The 18,673-nt window shown below is 45.2% G+C and overlaps 1 protein-coding gene across 3 annotated transcripts in view; it reads right to left on the reverse strand.

The window, feature by feature from the left end:
- Window positions 1-736: 736 nt before the first annotated feature.
- The window catches only part of LOC138739814 (solute carrier organic anion transporter family member 4C1-like), a 168,461-nt gene continuing 150,524 nt past the window's right edge, over window positions 737-18,673 (reverse strand). For all 3 annotated transcript variants that reach the window (XM_069892380.1, XM_069892372.1, XM_069892365.1), the window contains one exon: window positions 737-1,514. In XM_069892380.1, the coding sequence (XP_069748481.1) occupies window positions 1,237-1,514 (278 nt within the window). In that variant the 3' untranslated portion in view covers window positions 737-1,236. The remainder of the gene's footprint in view (window positions 1,515-18,673) is intronic.

Genomic DNA, 18,673 nt, shown 5'->3' on the forward strand with positions numbered 1-18,673 from the left:
ATAGGTGAGATACAGACCAGAGGATATGGGTTAAGAGTGAAAGGGGAAATGTTTAGGGCGAACATGAGGGAGAACCTCTGAACACAGAGAGATTTGAGTGTGGAACGAGCTGTCAGTTGAAGTGGTGAATGTGAGTTCAATTTTAACATTTAAGAGAAATGTGGACAAGTACATGGATGGGAGAGGTATGGAGGCCTATAGACTGGGTGCAGGTCAGTGGGACTCATCAAAAAAAATGGTCCAGCACAGATTAGAAGGGCCAATGGGGCCTGTTTCTGGGCTGTAAATCTTCTATGATTCTACTCCCATCGGGAAAAAGATACAGATGTATCAGAGCCAGAACCAGCTTCTTCCCACAGGCAGTGGCAATACTCAATGACTGCTAAAGCAACTCTCTCTCTACTCCTCATTAAGAATATTTATTTTAATATAGGTACACATATACTGTTTGTCTGTCTGTTTTATGTCTGTACTTGTTCTGCACCATGGACCGGAAAACGCTGTTCCATCGGGTTGTATGGGTATAATTGGACAACAAATAAACTTTTAAAAATACTTTATTTAAAATTTTGAGCCACATTACATTCCAATATATTCAAATACAATAATTCATATACAAAAAACAATGTGATAAATACCAAATCCCCCCTCCCCCACTCCCTCCCATCCATCCCAATACCCCTCCCTCAAATCCCTCCCCCTCCCTACTACCCCCAACCCCAAGGATAGAAGAAAGAAAGGAGATATACCCGTCAGTAACATAATTAAATGCCCCACCACAACCGATCAAAGAAAATTCAAAACTTTAAACCCATATAATCCGAATAAGGGCTCCACATTTTCTGATAAAACAGATAATTATCACATAAATTATACGTTATTTTTTCCAGTGGAATGCATGATTTCAATTCCAAAGGCCATCGTTGCAAACTTAAATCAATCTAATTTTTCCAAGTAATCGCTATACATTTTCTCACTACAGCCAAGGCTAATCTCAAAAGCACAACTTGATACCTACTTAATCTCAATTTCAAACCCAACATTTTAATATTACCTAATCAAAATAATGTTGGTTCTGTCAATTATCTCGAAAGCCTCCTTAAGTCATGTCCAAAAAGGTTTTATAGTATCACATGACGATTACAAATAAAGTTGAACTAATTTTTTTTTAGCATCTTGGGGCATTTTTACTTTGATAAAAGTGCATTGTTACTGATTCCTTTCATCTTTTGACTTTTACAGAAAATGTTGAATAAATCTCAGTAAATTAGCCAAATAATTAGTTTCTTGTGAGATACTATTTTTATCACTCCCACAAAAGAACTGGGAGGTGGGTGAAAAACTCACTTGTACTTTTCTTTCTCTTACTGTAAGAGGCACTTCAGGCAATTTTTGCCGATGATGACTCGGTGGCAGGCGAAAGCAAATTCTGTGTAATATTGCAGTCTTTATTCCAATAAAGGAATCTTGAATCTTGAAATTCATGTTTGTTGGTCCTTCAACAGGGCCTGTTTCTGGGAAAGGTTAAACAGGTTAGGACTTTATTCCCTGAGAGGAGAGTTGATTGAGGCATTTGCACCTTCAGGTACACAGTTTCTGTTAATCACACTGGAGGGCACCAGATGTCATCTCTCTAGCTCCGTTGCTCATTTGGGCAAGCAGAAGAAATGTGAAAAAAATTTGCGAAGTCCATGCAAATAAATTCCATGAAGCTGACCTTCTCCATCAAGCAATCAGTGTCTAGAGCAACCATTTTAAATGGGGGCCCCTATTCCCTGTCCATGGGCAGCAGCAGATTTAAGTTAAAAAAAAACCTTATTTTCTTTTCAACTAATGCAACATAAATATTTTTCAATTTTTTTTTAATGGTGTCGGCAGGAGAGAAGTACGAAAGAAACCAAAACATGACTGCTTCACAGGGAAGGGGGCTCATAAACCTTCCTTTACATTCAAACCCCAGCCATTGTGCTAGCCGCTGCGCTGACCATGCTGCCATCATAATCCACCACCTCCCCCAGATTTACAGATAAAGCCTTACTGAATATACCAAATAATATACCAATAAAGATAAAGACTCTTACCGGGCAGGGATAAGGACGTGCTTTGGGACAGTCACTCCAGCGGCATGGCATTGGCGGCTCTTTCTCCAGGGCACTGCCATTTTATTCAAACACAACTTTATTGAAACTCAAACTGCTGTGACGGGCAGGAAGCAACCGGGCATTCTGCTGGCTAAATGTTTGCTCCCAAGGGGTGGTGTGCTGCTTCAGGAAACCATTGCTGATAAAAAGTCTCGGAATTAAATCACGAAAATCTGCAGGCACCGTGGGTGAAGTAAAAAAAAATACAAAGTGCTGGAGAAGCTCAGCAGGTCAAACAGTGGTCTTTATGTAGCAACACCACCAGACACATTTTTCCTTCACCTCCCCTCTCAGCCTTCCGTTGGGACCGTTCCCTCTGCCCATCCCCACCTATTCCTCCCCCCTACCCCTGGCTCCTTCCCCTGCACCCACCTCCTCCCCAACCATGGGCCAGGGCCCCAAACACGCCTTTTAGGTGAAACAACACTTGTACATTTGCAAGGTTTAAGAATGACTGGTCTGGAGCAGATTTACCCTCCTTTAGTTCCCATTAATTTCAGAACCATCAATATCTATCTATATATAAAAAGAGAGCAAGACTGTGTGTGTGTGTAAGAGAGAGAGGATGTGAGTAAACATCAGGGCAAATGCCCGAAAATTTGGTCAAGTATGTAGTAATTAAGGAGCTTTTTAAAGGCAGAGGGAGAGACGGAGAGATGAGAAGGGAAGATCAAGAGCTTTACAAATAAGGTGGAGAAGACAAATACACTAAAATCCCTATTATCTGGCACTCAGTCAACCGGAAGGTCAAACAACTAGCAAAAAAAATCAATGATTAAAAAAAAATAAATAAAGCTTTAAATAAAAGTTTAAATTAAAATTTAAAATTATAAAAATAAAGGTTTCCTGAAGCAGCACACCACCCCTTGGGAGCAAACATTTAGCCAGCAGAATGCCTGGTTGCTTCCTGCCCGTCACAGCAATTTGAGTTTCAATAAAGTTGTGTTTGAATAAAATGGTAGTGCCCTGGAGAAAGAGCCGCCAATGCCATGCCGCTGGAGTGACTGTCCCAAAGCACGTCCTTATCCCTGCCCGGTAAGAGTCTTTATCTTTATTGGTATATTATTTGGTATATTCAGTAAGGCTTTATCTGTAAATCTGGGGGAAGTGGTGGATTATGATGGCGGCATGGTCAGCGCAGCGGCTAGCACAATGGCTGGGGTTTGAATGTAAAGGAAGGTGCGCTGAGTGCCTGAGCGGGACGTTTGTGAGGAGGTGAGTTAGGCTGCGCCGAGGGTCTTGCTGGGACATTTGCATGGTGGTGAGTCGGGTCTGATCGGGACATCAGGATGCCGCTCCCTACTGTAGTGACTCTCCCTATCCCTGCTTAGTAAGACTCTATATCTTTATATTAGTATTAGTTACAGTATATTTGTACGGCTACACCTGTAAACCTAGGGGAGGGGAGGCGTTAATTATTATGGTGGCATGGTTAGTGTAGCAGCTAACGCAATGCTATTACAGCACCAGCGACCAGGGTATGAATTTAAATTTTGTAGTTTACAGGAATTTCTTGATTAAAGTGCTTTGCGTAATTAAAGATTACAATACTGTTTTTATTTCCCAAAGTACTTTACATTTTGCACTGTCTTTTGTCTTAGTGCAGGTAAAATGAGTCTCAGTTAACCGGAAAAGTTTCATTTCCAGTATCCATGATCCCCACAGGTGCCGAATAATGGGGATTTTACTGTACCACTCAGTGCACGAACCTGATTAAGCATTGAACAAAGGTTACAAGGTTTCCCTGAAATACAATGTCAAACCTCTAATGTTCTCATCAATATTTAGCCCTCAAATAACACCATCATAAAATAACTAATGTTTTGTCTTATTGTTATTGTCAGCATTTACCTATGCTCATATGTGTTGAATATTTACCCCTTTACATAATGCAGTTCATTTCTGATTATCCAAAATGCTCGGGACTGGACGTGTATTGATTAACAGCATTTTTTGGATAGCTGAGAAATGGCTTTAAGCAGCCCAGTCACATCTGCAGAATACTGTATCGTCGTTGGCAATCGCCGGCACATCACCGCCGTCGTCGATCCTGCCTGGGAGCCCGAGGTCCCGGCTCCTGGTGCCATTGCCAATCCCTGTCACCTCCCCACCACTGCCACCAAACCTTTCTGGGAGCCCAAGGTCCCTGCTCCAATCCCAGACACCTCCCCACTGCTGTCGCCACTCCTGCCCGGGAGCCCAAGGACCCCTGCACTTGCAACCACCACCCCCTCCCTCCGGTCTGACACTGTTGCTGCCATGCCTCATCACCCCCTGTCTGATGCCAGTGAAAAAAATTCAGTGCTCAACCCCCACCCACATGCGGTTACCCTGACACTGACTCTGGGGACAGCAGAGACCCAAGTACAGTGAAGGGTAAAGAAGACACAGAAAGAGAGAGGGAAGGAAGTTAGCTGAAATGAGGACAATCTCCCCATGCACTGCCTGACCCACCGACTTCCTCCAGTTGCTCACTGATGTCGCTAAACTGGTGCTAACAGCGTGTCAGAGCCCCATGTGAGCATGTCGGGTGACATTTTTTTTCATTGTGATGTCAGGTTGCCGCCAACATTTTTTTGGATAACAGAATTTTGCATGTGGTTTTCGGATAATCGGAAACGTACTGTAGTTATTATCCTGAAGGATTTAATGAATTATGAATTGTTTTAGAATGTTAAGTTATGAAAGTTATCCCATAAATATGTAGGTTCTTGAAAAAGATCTTTGAGAAAATGTGGCTGCCTTAATTTTGTCATTCTTTGTAAATATTGTATTTTTTAATGATTACATTTACTTCCAACTTCTGATGTTGTGATATTTGATCATTTGTACAACAACTTTCAGAAACCCAAGGCGTTTTTAAACCACTTCAATCCCATTATTTCTGAAATTGCAAAAACCAAAGCCTTCTGTTGTCCTCTTCCATTATGAGAAAAGAGATTTACATTTGCAAGAAGAATGCTTTTGCAATCTTTTTTTAAAACTATGTTCTATTTGGTGTGCCCGATGCATTAATTGCGGAAGCTCTTATGAAACTGATGGTTTTGAGATTTTGTAACTGTATTGTGAAATCTGCAGTTAAAATCTGCAGTTAAAATAATGCCACTTTTTACAGAAAAAAATGTTTTAAGATTTGTGGGCTTTTATTAAGCAGACATTTAGCTTTTCAAGATTAGGAGAATTTATTGCAATAAAGTTCAATCTCATAGCTTTGCAACATTTTACATTATTCTGCTGTAATATTTCAGTTTATCTCATTAAGAATTGACGTGCATTCCTTTTTAAAGTTTTTCCCATTTGTAGTACTCTTCCACATTTCTTACTCAACTCTTCACCTGTGCTAGTTCTTTTTAATATTTTACACTCTGAAAGGTTTTGATCCGCACAAAATGAATCCGCGAAAAGGAAGGATAGCTCAGCAGATGGAACCCATAGAGAAAAGTTAAATTTTGATCATACATTATATTTGGATAAGCTGCTGCTAAAATGTCAGTACATATAACTTCAGCAATAAGCCATGAATGGACTCTGTATTCCTAAATCATACGGAAATATGACTCTGACGACTCCACCTGCAAGAGGTACATCCAGCTGCAGCTCCTCGGAGAAAGATTTAGGCAACTGGAGCTGGATGAACTCTGGATCATTCAGGGGGCAGAGGGGTGATAGACAGGTGCTTCAGGGAGAAAGTCGCCCTCAAAGGTCAGGAGGCAGGGAGCTGGGTATCTATTAAGAAAGGGAAGGGGAATAAGCAGTCAGTGCACAGCAGACCTATGGTGGTTCCCCTCAACAATAGGCATTCTGTTTCAGATACTGTTGAGTGGGACAATCTACCAGGGACAAGTTGCAGTGGTCAGGTCTCTGGCGCAGAGTGTGGGAAGGGGAGAGAAGAAGAAAGCAATAGTGATTGGAGAATCCAGAGTTAGGTGAACAGATAGGGGTTTCTGTGACTCCCAGATGGTATGCTGCCTCCTGGGTGCCAGGGTCAAAGAAACATCTCTGATTGAGTTCACAGCATTCTGATGTGGGAGGCGAGCAGCCACATATCGTCATCCACGTGGGGAGACCAATGACATAGATAGGATTAGGGATGAGGACTTGACAAGAAAATATAGGGAGTTAGGAAGGGAGCTGAAAAGCAGAAAGGTGGTGACTTCTGGCCAGTGAGGGTAGGAATAGGAAGTTGTGGTAGATGAATGCGTGGCTGAAGAGTTCGTGGGGGTAGGGGTTCTGGAGAAGTTCATGTAAACCCTGCTATACGCTACTTCAATCAATGTGAAATTCAGCCATTGCGATTTGGAAAACCGTGACAATTTCCTGTTTTACGCATGTCATTATTCAGTTACCGCAAGATCTTTCTGGAAATTTCTGGAAAACTCAAGTTACAGGTGGATCATGTGAACAGCCCAAAATAAAATATATGCAAATGACAGTCAGACACAGCTGCCTCTTTCACTCTGACAGCTTGTTCCAGTAATTGAGGGCCATTCTCCTGGTTAGGAGTCTAGCATGAAAGCTTTTTAATCGGCATGCACTAACGCCAGGGATACGACCAGGTGTCTGAAGATGCCTGTGTGGTGATTAGCCCAGTGTGAAAGGGGAACCATGTATCCTGGGATGAGCTGGTGATGTGCTGATGACGATTTTGCATGAGTTTGTCCAAATGTGTGCTTAACCAGTCTGCACTGTCTTCACAGGAGATACAGGGTAGGTCAGTTGCTTTCAATTGAGTTTTACAGTTGCAGTGAACTGGGATTCACCGGTAGTGTGTTGTGCTGATGGCTGGCCCCCCCCCCCCCCCCCCCAACATCTGCTTACTTATAACCCTGGTTTCCCGCCTAAACCCAGAACCCTTCTGAAGACCACTGTGAGACCCTATCCATATTTATAAGCTAATAAAAGTGTTTGTTCTCCCTCTAGTCATGAGAGCTTTTATTCATGCTACAATTTTATTAGCTTATTCCCTAATGATGGAAGTGCTGCTCAAGCTTGGTTTGCTCTGAGAAACAGTCTGTTCCCCGACGTGGCTGAGGAGTTCACATACAAGCTAGACTGCTTCCAGGCCTACCTGAACATGACCAGAGACATCTTCCACACCAATAAACTCAGGAGGTTTGCACTCGTTTCGAACGTAGGAACGAAAGGGTATGCACTCGTCAGGGACTGCACTACATATGATGCTGCCATCGAGACTTTGAAGGCTTGGTTCCTGAAGTCACAAAACGAGGTCCTAGCAAGGCACCAACTTGCTCTGTCACCAATGACCAGGAGAGACCATTGATGATTACCTGTTGGATCTGTGAATACTTGCCAAGAAGTGCAGGTACGAAGCGGCTATGGGCTTCATTCATGAGGAAGAACAGATCTGGGACTCTAGTCGCGGGGGTCCACTCGAGGTACATGAGGCAGAGAATGCTCTAGTCATGTAAGAAGGATCTGGCTAACAATGTCGAACTGGCTAAATTGCTGGTACAGGCCAAGCTTGAGAATGACGACCTCGAAGCCAGTGAGCTCGCTCACCCAAGTGACCCCTTCCAAGGACTGGCTGTTCCGACTACCCCAGCCCTAATGGCTGCCGCTATCCATGCTAGGGGGGTCCTTTCTCTGTGGCAAGAGCCAGCATCCCCAATCTTGTTGTCCGGTAAAAGACTCAATGTGATCCAACTATGGAAAGAAAGCATTGGGTGAGTGTTTGTTGCACAAGGGGAAGCCCAGGGAAGTCTGCGGCCTGCACCGCTCCCGGATCCGATTCCAGACCCATACCGTCTGCTTCAAATTCACCCGAACCCACTTGCTGTGCTACACACTGACAGAGGGTGACAGTGAGGAAACGATGCAAAAAGGCTTGGTGGCCATCTTGCCGTGACCCAAATTCAAACTCGGTGCCATCGTCGTCGCCGGAGGAAGGATGGTGGCCATCTTGCTATGCCACGAGGTCAATGCCACCTTACCCATGCAGGACAACCCAGAATGGTGGGGCCACTCGAGTGAGGAATATGGAATCTTCGGGGTCCTAGCCTCAATGGTCCTAGATCAGGACAGACCTCACCAGCTCAGCAACTTCATAGTGACTGTGAAGATTAACAGACATTCCACTAAATGCCTAATTGACACGGGCTCTACTGAAAGCTTCATAGACTCATGGACTGTGCAAAAACACAACCTAATTACCATATATTCCTTGCGTCTCATTCACATTCTACGCATATTCAACAACATTGTCGTTTGAAGGGGGAGAATTCTGTAAAATTCGTCTGTATGTACTTGATGAATTGTGTGCTCCAGTGCTGTTGGGTCTGGACTTGCTGTGTCACCTTAAAAGTGTGACTTTGGATTATTCTGGTCCCCTCCTCCCTCTAACGATTTGGAGCGGAGGGCCCCTAAAATCAGACCTACATAGGATGTGGCCCCTGTTAGAGCTCCCCGCTCCCAGGACAATGAAGGCTTTCAGGAGATGCCTGGGATTTTTCTCATATTATACCCAGTGGATCCCTCAATATGCTGATAAGGTTCGCCGTCTCTTAAAAGTCACTAATTTCCCCCTCTCGACCGAAACCCAAATGGCTTTTAACTACCTCCCAAACCACATTGCAAAAGCCGCCATGCACACAGATATCGAGAATCTACCTTTCCAAGTAGAAAACGACACTTTGGACATAGCCCTGGCCATTACCCTCAACCAGACGGGCAGGCCGGTTGCATATTTTTTGCGGACATTGCCAGGCCATGAGCTCCGGAAGCCTTCTGTGGAAAAGGAGGCTCAAGCCATTGTAGAAGCTGTGTAGCACTGGAGGCACTACCTGGCTGGTAGGAAATTTACACTCCTCACTGACCAGCGCTTGGTCACATTCATGTTTAATAACGTCAAGAGGGGAAAAATGAGGAATGACAGTTATAACATTGCCTATTGGCCAAGAGCTCTTAATGACCCTCCAGATGCCTTATCCAGAGGAAGCTGTGCCTCTGCACACACTAGCCAACTGTGGTCTCTGCATAATGAGCTCTGTCATCCAGGGGTTACCCACATGGCTCATTTTGTCAAGGCAAACAATATGCCTTTCTCCATGGAAGACGTCAGGGAAATGACCAGGTCTCGCCAGGTCTGCGCGGATTGGAAGCCGCACTTCTACCGCCCCACAAAAGTGCAACTGATCAAGTCATCCAGGCCCTTCGAATGGCTTAGTGTCAATTTTAAGGGACCTTTCCCCTCCATGAACAGGAACACTTTCTTCCTTTCTTTCATTGATGAGTATTCCCGCTTCCCATTCACCATTCCATGTCCAGACATGTCCACTTCCTCAGTCATAGAGGCCTTAGACTCCATTTTTGCCCTGTTCAGGTATCCCAGCTATATTCATAGCAACCAGGGCTCATCCTTTATGAGAGATGAGCTACGTCTGCAGGTGAGGGGCATCACTTTCAGCATGACTACTAGCTACAATCCCCAGGGGAACGGGCAGGTTGACAAGGAGAACACCATGGTCTGGAAGGCTGTCAAACTGGCCCTGAAGGCAAAAGGCCTCCCTATGGCCCTCCATTCCATCTGGTCGCTACTTTGTACCACGACCAATGCTACTTCTCATGAGCTCCTATTCAATTTTGAAAGAAGTTCGGCATCGGGAACTACACTCCCAATCTGGGTCACCACTCCTGGTCCAGTCCTTCTCAGGAAGCACATGAAGAGAAGCAAGACCGACCCCCTGATGGAAAGGGTGAAACTGCTCCACGCCAATCCCATGTATGCCTATGTGGAGTACCCGGATGGCAGAGAAGACGCCATCTCCATCAGGGACCTGGCACCCGCCAGAACAGAGGGTCCATTGCCTCAAGTGCCCTGCGAGCCACGGAGCTCATTCTCGCCACCCCCAGTCAGGACCTCGGGGGATACGGTTCAGGAGGAAAGTGCATCCCCCTCCACCTTTGAGTCGGAGACCCAGACCACCTCTCCTCCCTCACAAGGAGTCCAGGAGACCCAAGGAGCCCAAGGCCCACCATTACTGAGGTGCTCCACCAAGATCTCCAGACCCCTGGACCACTTAAATCTGTAAATTTGTAAATAACTGTATATTTTTCTACCATTTTTTTCTGAATCCATGTTCTCTGTCTTCATTCACAGACCCTAAATTCTACAGGAAGGGGTGAATGCAGTGAACCTGGGATTCACTGGTAATGTGTTGTGCTGATGGCTGGCCCCGCCTCCCAGCTCCGCCCCCATCTGCCCACATATAACCCTGGTTTCCCACCTAAACCCAGAACCCTTCCGAAATCCACTGTGAAACCTTACCCATTGTTATAAGCTAATAAAAGCGTTTGTTCTCCCTCCAGTCGTGAGTTTTCAGAAGAAAAACGGTTATTAAACAACATAAAGACGGTGAAACGTGAAAAATCAGACATGATCAGGGCTACAATGAGTCAATGGTACGCACTATCTTTAAGTAAGAAGCACAAATATAAAGAACATGGTAAAGTTGCATCAGTTTTTCTAAGCACAAATTACTCCAAAGAGAAGCCCATTAATGATCGAACTGGAACAGCAACTTCATCATTGGGATTGAAGATTGTAACCAAAAGCGAATACCACTTTGTACAAAAAAAGCATTCAAAGCAAAGATTTAAACATCTTTTCGATGCTTAAAGAAAATAAATTTCAAGGGGATACAGAAACCTTTGCAGCAAGTTGAAGTTGGTTTGACGGCTTTAAACTTCGAACAGGATGACACAACATAAGAATGACAGGGAAAGCTGTCAAAAATGCTTCTGCAAAATTTCCGGAAACTTTTCAGAATGGATTTGAACTTGTTGAAACCGCCCAGGATTTTTATCTAAATGTCAATCCTAACATGGAATGAAGTATTAAAGTCTGCAGCAATTTAGAAAAAGTGATCATTAGCTACAGGGAATTTTATAATGAAAATAAATCAAAATCTGTGTAGTCAACCTTTTTCTAAGAAATCATTTAGTTATGATGTCATCATGAAATAAATGAAAAATATCATAATAATTCTTATTAACCTTAACATTTTTGGCATTATATGTAGCTAAAGGTTGTTTTTAAAAATACATTTTTATAAGTCTTGATGGACCATCTGAAAGGACGGGGATTTATTGTAATTATTCCCTTTGATTCTATTAATCACAATGTGAATTTGTCTTGTGATTAAAAATTGGGACAAATTAACTGCATAAAGCAGGGTTTGCCTGAACAGTCTTCCCAGGGATAGCAGCATGGCTTTGTGAGGGGAAGGTCGTGCCTCACGAGCCTACTTGAGTTATTTGAGGAGGATACAAAGGAAATTGATGAAGGTAGGGAGGTAGATGTGGTGATTATTGATTTTAGTAAGGCATTTGACAAGGTTCCCCTTGAGAGACTCATTCAGAAAGTCATGACACATGGGATCCATGGAACCTTGGCTGTCGAGTTTCAGAATTGACTTGCATGTAGCAACCAGAGAGTAGTAGTGGACAGAGAGTATTCTGCCTGGAGGTCAGTGACTAGTGGATCAGTTTTGGGACCCCTGCTCTGTGATTTTTATCAGGGACCTAGATAAAGAGGCAGAAGGATGGGTCAGTAAATTTGCAGATAATCTGAGGGTTGGAGGAGTTGTGGATAGTGCTGAGGGTTGTCGTAGGTTACGAAAGGATATAGACAAGATGCAGAATTGGGCGGAAAAGTGGCAGATGGAGTTCAATTCAGATAAATGTGAGGAAGGTCCAACCTGAAGACTGATTATAGGGTTAATGGTCAAATGCTTAGCAGTGTGGAAGAATAGAGGTACCTTAGAATGCAAATCAATACATCTCTCAAGGTTACAACTTACGTTGATAGGATAGTTAAGAAGGACTATGGAATGCTGGGCTTCATAAGTTGGGAGAACAAGTTCAGGAGTCAAGAGGTCATGTTTCAACTCTACAAATCTCTGGTGAGACCACAATTGGAATATTGTGTTCTGTTCTGGTCACCATATATATATATATATATATATTTATAAATATATATATATATATATATATATATATATACACACAGAGTTGTGGGGGCTTGACATGCCTTGCTGGGGATGGTGGTGGAGGCTGAAACATTAGGGGCATTTAAGAAACTCTTAGACAGGCACACGGATGAAAAAATAGAGGATTATAAGGGAGAAAGGGTTTTGTTTTTTGGGGGAGGAATATATAGATAAGCAAATTATCATGAGCCAGGGGCCTGTATTGTGCTGCAGTTTTCTATGCTCTATGACACATTTCCATTCCAGAATTTAGCAACTCCTTTTAACATTGGAGGCTTCCTCTAAATACTCAGCATGTTTATCCTGTAAGTTGGAAACATTCTTTGCACAGAGAGCACCTGGGTTAACTATTATTATTTGGTAAGTTACCTCGTTTTAACAAAACTAATGATTAGTCACCAATTTACAGTCTGGATTTGAGAAGCTGGCCAGTTTATTTAACACATCCCTTCTCCTCGTTCAGTAACTGAATGCCTGCATTTGGACATTAAGTGGAGGTATCTCAGGACCTGGTTCTGCAAGATACTCCTCACAGTTGAATACATGTGAACAGCAGTTAACAAACATTAAAAACCTTCCATTTTAAATAAAAGTTAAAAATAAGTGATTAAATGTCATACAGGTAAAGCAGTTATGAAAACAGAAAAGATAACTGCCTTCATTGGTAGGGGATACAAGAACAAGGAGATAATGGTGCAATTGTACAAAACATTAGTTAGGCCACAGCAGAGTACAGCTTGCAGTTCTGATCACTGTATGAATGCAATTGTCCTAGAGACAATGTGCCACCAGGATGTTCCTTTAAGATAAAAAGAGAGATTGTATCTGTGGTGATACACCACTAGCCTACTCCAGGAGGTGACCTGTGTACCTGCAGGAAGAGCACTGGAGGACAAGGCAACTCCTGGCCGGCTGTCAATCAGCTGACCTAAATGGACCAAGCCCCACCCAGTCGGCTGCCAATCACCCTCCGGGATAGAAGCCACATCCAGCCCCTCAAGATCAGTCTCAAAGCCAGCACAGCTACTCTCACAGCCAGCTCTGTGGAAGTTTGTGTGGAATAAAGCCTGTTGAACAGCCTTTATGTTTTGTGCCTGCTTTTCTGCTCGATAGCCCATCACAGTATTGTCTGGGTTTGTTTTCCTCAGAACAGCGATGTTCGAGGAGCATACCTGACTGAAGCAGAGATAGGGCAAATTGTGAAAAGCTTTTCCACTGAGAAGAGGTATTTCTGACCAGAAAACAGAATTTTAAGGTAAGGGATAAGAGATTTAAAGGGTACTTGCAGTAGGGGAAAACTTGGCAGGTCACACACGTCGATAGGAAGTCAAAGGTAGTTTGGCCCTGAGCCCTTCATCAGGAGGGTCAATGGGGAAGTGGGTAGGAGCTCAGGCTAAATGACTTCAATTTGGCCCTGAGAGCATAGTTGGCTTCAAAAACCATTCACTTTCCCTGCTCTGTGAGGGAAACTAATCTGTTAGTTTTATAAGTGTATTTTTATTGTTATCAGATTGTACTGCTGTCATTTGACTAAATATGTATTTGTTAAACGGGACCAATTATCACAAGATGAGCATCAAATAATTACATAGAACGGTACAGCACAGTACAGGCCAGTGGCCCACAATGTTATTTCGGCCCATGTGAACCTAGTCCCTATCAATCTAACCACTTCCTCCCTCAGAGCCCATACCTCTCCATTCTTCTTACATCCACTTGCCTATCTAAGAGTCCTTTAAACGTAAAGATTCCACCACCACTCTCACAGTACATTCCAGGCACCCATCACTCTTTGTGTAAAAAGATGCCAAAACTTTCCTCCACTCACCTTGAACAGATGTTCTCTGGTTGAGGTGAGTGTGCAGAACACCATCTTCATAGTCATGGCCTGGTTCAACTTAGCTAACTGTCCACTACACCACCAACTTTGTGTCATCTGCAAATTCACTAATCCTGTTATCGCCAAATCTTTAATCTAGATAACAATTAGCAGTCGATGCAGAATCAACTTCCATAGCACACCATTGGTCACAGCTCTCCAATTGGAAAAGCCACCTTTGTCTCTCTCTCTCCTTAAATTAAATTGGCCAACTTTCTTTGTATCACACCAGATTCCATCAGGCTTCTGTGGTGGTGTTGGCCTGCTTTCTTGGCCAGAGCGTAGAGGGCTAAGCAACCGCGCAGTTAGATGGGCTGAATCGCCGCCCCAGTCATCCAGCACAAGATGACACAGGACCCCATTCCCTTCCGAGGAGAAGCCTGGATTGGTGGAACACTTTGCCCAGGCAGACAGTGCCGCTTCTGGTGCTGTCCGCCACTGGACAGGGAGTGGCGCCGCGATGCACTGTCACATTCCTAAGGCCAGCGCGCCCCTCACAGGAAGTGGGCGGTGCCCTTGAGCAGGGCGAGGAATTCAAAATAAAGTTCAGTTGCTGGTTCACTCTCGTACTGTGTGAACTTCTCTCATTTCGATTGCGCTGCCGTTGGCAGACGCTACAGTGGTGGCCCAGATAGTTCCAAAGTCTTTGGAACCGGCCTCGAATGTGACAAAATGTGGGAAGCTGTTCCTTCGTGGAGAATCCTCCCATGGAGCATAAGAACGAATAACTCTTAATTTCCTGGAACTCAGCCAACTTGAGCGTGTTGTCCACATCCTGAATATGCAAGGCCTGGGCAATAGGAACCCCTCAGAACTCGTGCATGAAATGGTGGCCTGAACGAATGGACCCACAAACTGTTTCTTGTTTGAGGTCCTGTTCTCTCCAAGTTACCTGTACACGTTTCCTCGCAATATCTGACAAGGAAGCAGACAGACTTTTCTGTACCCACAACAGAGCTTGATACACGTATAACCGATCTACACCATCTGCACTGCCAGTTCAGCTGCCCTGTCAGGCCCTCCATCACTAGTCATGGCCCAACTGCAAAGTAACAAGCGCTCAAACGGAACGGTTACTGTTTCTACCACCACAGATGGGGCTGTAACACCCAGCGGTTAGTCCCTCCATACTTGTACCCCAGCACCAAGTCAAGCACCGCGGTGGGAAACAGATAGGCCAGCCGCCGATAGTGGCCTCAGCGGCTGCACACATAAAGGCCTACTCTGCTTCAGCGACCAGTGAACAAAGAGGGATTTCCTAGTCGACATGGGCGCAGAGATACGCCTCATTCTGCCAACGCATTTTGAACAAACACAATTCCAAAGGCCTTCCCTACAAGCAGCCAACGGCTCCTCTATTCCGAGTTTCAGCACCTGACTGGTCACGATCCATGCTGTAGACATGGTTTTCCACTGGAAGTGTACGATTGCATCTGTGGGGCAAGCCCTACTTGGAGCAGATTTCCTCTGGGCACATGAGCTCCTGGTGGTCATAAACAATGCTGCTTGGTCAATGCCACCATGTTCCAGTCATACACCCTTACTCTATGTCAACATTCCTTTCTACCATAAGGAATCCATGCTCTGGACCATAACAAATATGTCCGCCTACTGGCCAAGTATCCATCACTGATGGCACCCAACTTCCATGACACTAAACTAGCACATGGCGTGAAGCATCACATCGAGCCACCAGGCCGTACGCTTGGGCACATCACCTCCTGCAGGACGAATTCCTCCAAGCCAAGACCAAGTTCGCTGCCATGGAGGAGTTTGGTATCTTCCGCCCTTCAAATAGCCCCTGGGAGTCCCCGTTGCACGTGGTCCAGAGGAACTCTGGCAGTTTGCGCCTGTGTGGTGACTACAGATGACTCAATGACACTGCCATTCCAGATAGAGACCGCATCCCACATGTCCAGAATTTTACTACAAAAGCTCCAGGGCTGCCGGATCTTTTCTGAGGTGGACCTCTGTCCTGGGTAAACTTGTACCTCTCACTTTGTTCGCTTTAGATTGGTCACAGTGTTTGAGCTACCGAAAGAAAACAGACACACACACTGAGAGCACTTCAGTTTATACAAGTCTTTATTACTAAATCTAAAGCTGAATTCAAACTACAATATGCAAGCCCTTCCCAATTATACTTATCAATGCCTGGACTGGTCCCAACTGCTGAAGCGAGGCAATGACCGCACACTTGTAGTAGGTTGTCGGGGCGCCGGTGGCAGGTTCTCCACCTCCCCCGACCGGGACGTTAGCTGGACTCAAGAAGTTCTTCTTCTTGCTGAGAGACTTTTCCACCCCTCAGAGTCTGAAACTTCAGCAGTGGGACCATGGCTTACATTACCCAAAAACTGTTTACTCATAGCTTATCTCTTTGAATAAATGGTTACTTATCTTCAAGGTCTCCTGACAGTCTGCGACCAACAAAAGACAACTGCATCTCTGGGCCTCATGGTGGAATTTAGATGTGTCTACTAATTCATATGAATCCTGGGCCTCATGGTGTAAATTAGATTATGTCTTCCTTTTCAATTGCATCCGTGGGCCCCATGGTGGAATTTAGATTATGTCTTCTGATGCAACTGCATCCCTTCTTGCATAAGCTGGTCTAAATCCTCCATTACAACCTCATCAAAGGGTACCATCAGATTCGGGTGCATCCCAACGACATCCTGAAAACGACCATTATTACACCTTTCGGCCTTTTCGAGTTCCTTCAGATGGCTTTTTGACCTTTCAGCATCTCGTGGATGTGGTTGGCAGGACCTCAATTTTATCTTTGTCTATCTGGATGACGTTCTCATCGCCAACCCCGATGCCACCACACACAGGACACACCCAACTCGCCTTTTCAACAGATTGCAGGAGTTTGGACTCACGGTGAACGCAGCTAAGTGTCAGTTCGGCCTCAAAACTATCAATTTCCTGGGACAACGTATAACCTGAGAGGGGGCTACACGACTGCCGGATAAGGTGGAAGCCATCCAACATTTCCCAGGCCCAGCACAATCAAAGGCCTATAGGAATTCCTAGGGATGGTGAACATTTATCATAGTTTCCTCCCGGGAGCGGCCACCCTCATGCAATCCCTTTTTGACCTCATCAAACTCAGCAACAAGGCGCTCCAGTGGACATGTGAAACTGTTGAAGGATTCCAAGAAACCAAAGTGACACTGACAGAGGCCATATCTTTGGCCCATCCAGATTCTTCCTCTCCCATGGCCCTGACAACAGATGCATGACAGAGCGGTCATCACGACGCTGGAGCAGTGGGTCGATGAACCGTTGGGCCCCCTGGCTTTCTTCAGCAAACATCTCTGGACACTAGAACACAAGTACAGCACGTTCGACCATGAACTCTTCTGACATTTCCGGTACATGTTAGAAGGAAAGGTTTTCATCGATACACAGACCACAAACCACTCACCCACACACTCAGCAAGATCTCGGACCCATGGTCGACGAGGCAACAACCACACCTCTCCTACATTTCGGAGTATACAATGGACATTCGCCATGTCGCAGGTAAATCCAACACGGTGGCCGACGCACTGTCCAGACCAGCCATCGTTGCTACCTCAGGAGGACTCAATGTTGCTCAGCTGGCCAAAGATCAAGTAGCAGATGCAGACATCCAGGCCTGCCGGACTGCCATCGCCAGCCTGAAGGTTAGTGATTTCTGTCCGTCACCGGGGAGCCTGACTTTACTGTGCGACATGTCCAAGGGCTTCCCTAGACCCATCCCACCCATGACCTGGTGACAGCAGATGTTTGACCAAATCCATGGCCTGTCACATCCTTCCATAAGGTCCATGGTCTGTGGGCTGTCTTACAAGTTCATGTGGCATGACCACCACCGTGATGTAACCATGTGGGCTAAGACTTGTTTGGAATGCCAACGCACCAAAGTGCACAGACACACCAAGGCCCCGCTCCAGAGTTTCAACCTGGCGCAGCGCTGTTTTGACCATGTCCACGTGAGCATCGTTAGCCCGCTACCCGTGAGCCAAGGTATGTATTATTTATTCACAGTAATCGACTGTTTTACCTGTTGGCTGGAAGCGATACCCCTGCCCATGTGTAACATAGAGACGTGCCAGAGCTTTCTTGTCCATTCGGATCACACACTTTGGAGTTCCAACCCACATCACCTTGGAATGAGGGGCCCAGTTCACGTCCTTGTTCTGAGCCAACCAAGCCAAGTTCTGCGGCAGCCAGTTGCACCACATCAGGGGCTTATCATCCTTAGGCAAACAGCCTCTTCGAACCTTTCCACCACCACCTGAAAGCAACACTGAAAGCTCAAATACAAGGCCCAAACTGGATGGATGAACTCTCATGGGTGCTGCTGAGAATTCGCACAGAAGAAGACCTACCAGCGCCATCTGCTAAGATGGTGTATGGCTCCCCGCTTATCATCCCAAGGATATTCACTTCAACCCTCCCGGCCCACAACCCAGTGCTCTAGATTGAGGGAACAAATGGGTAGACAGAAAATTCCGCCACCTTCCCGACACAGCTCTCCACCCTGCCACGTCCCGGCGAACCTACAGTCTACTGAATTAATTTTCATGTAGAGAAGACTGCAAATGACACCCCTACAATGCTCCACGAATGCCCATTCAAGGTGTTGCAGCGCAATG

Source organism: Narcine bancroftii, chromosome 1 (genome assembly GCF_036971445.1).
Source record: "Narcine bancroftii isolate sNarBan1 chromosome 1, sNarBan1.hap1, whole genome shotgun sequence".
Lineage (NCBI taxonomy): Eukaryota > Metazoa > Chordata > Chondrichthyes > Torpediniformes > Narcinidae > Narcine > Narcine bancroftii.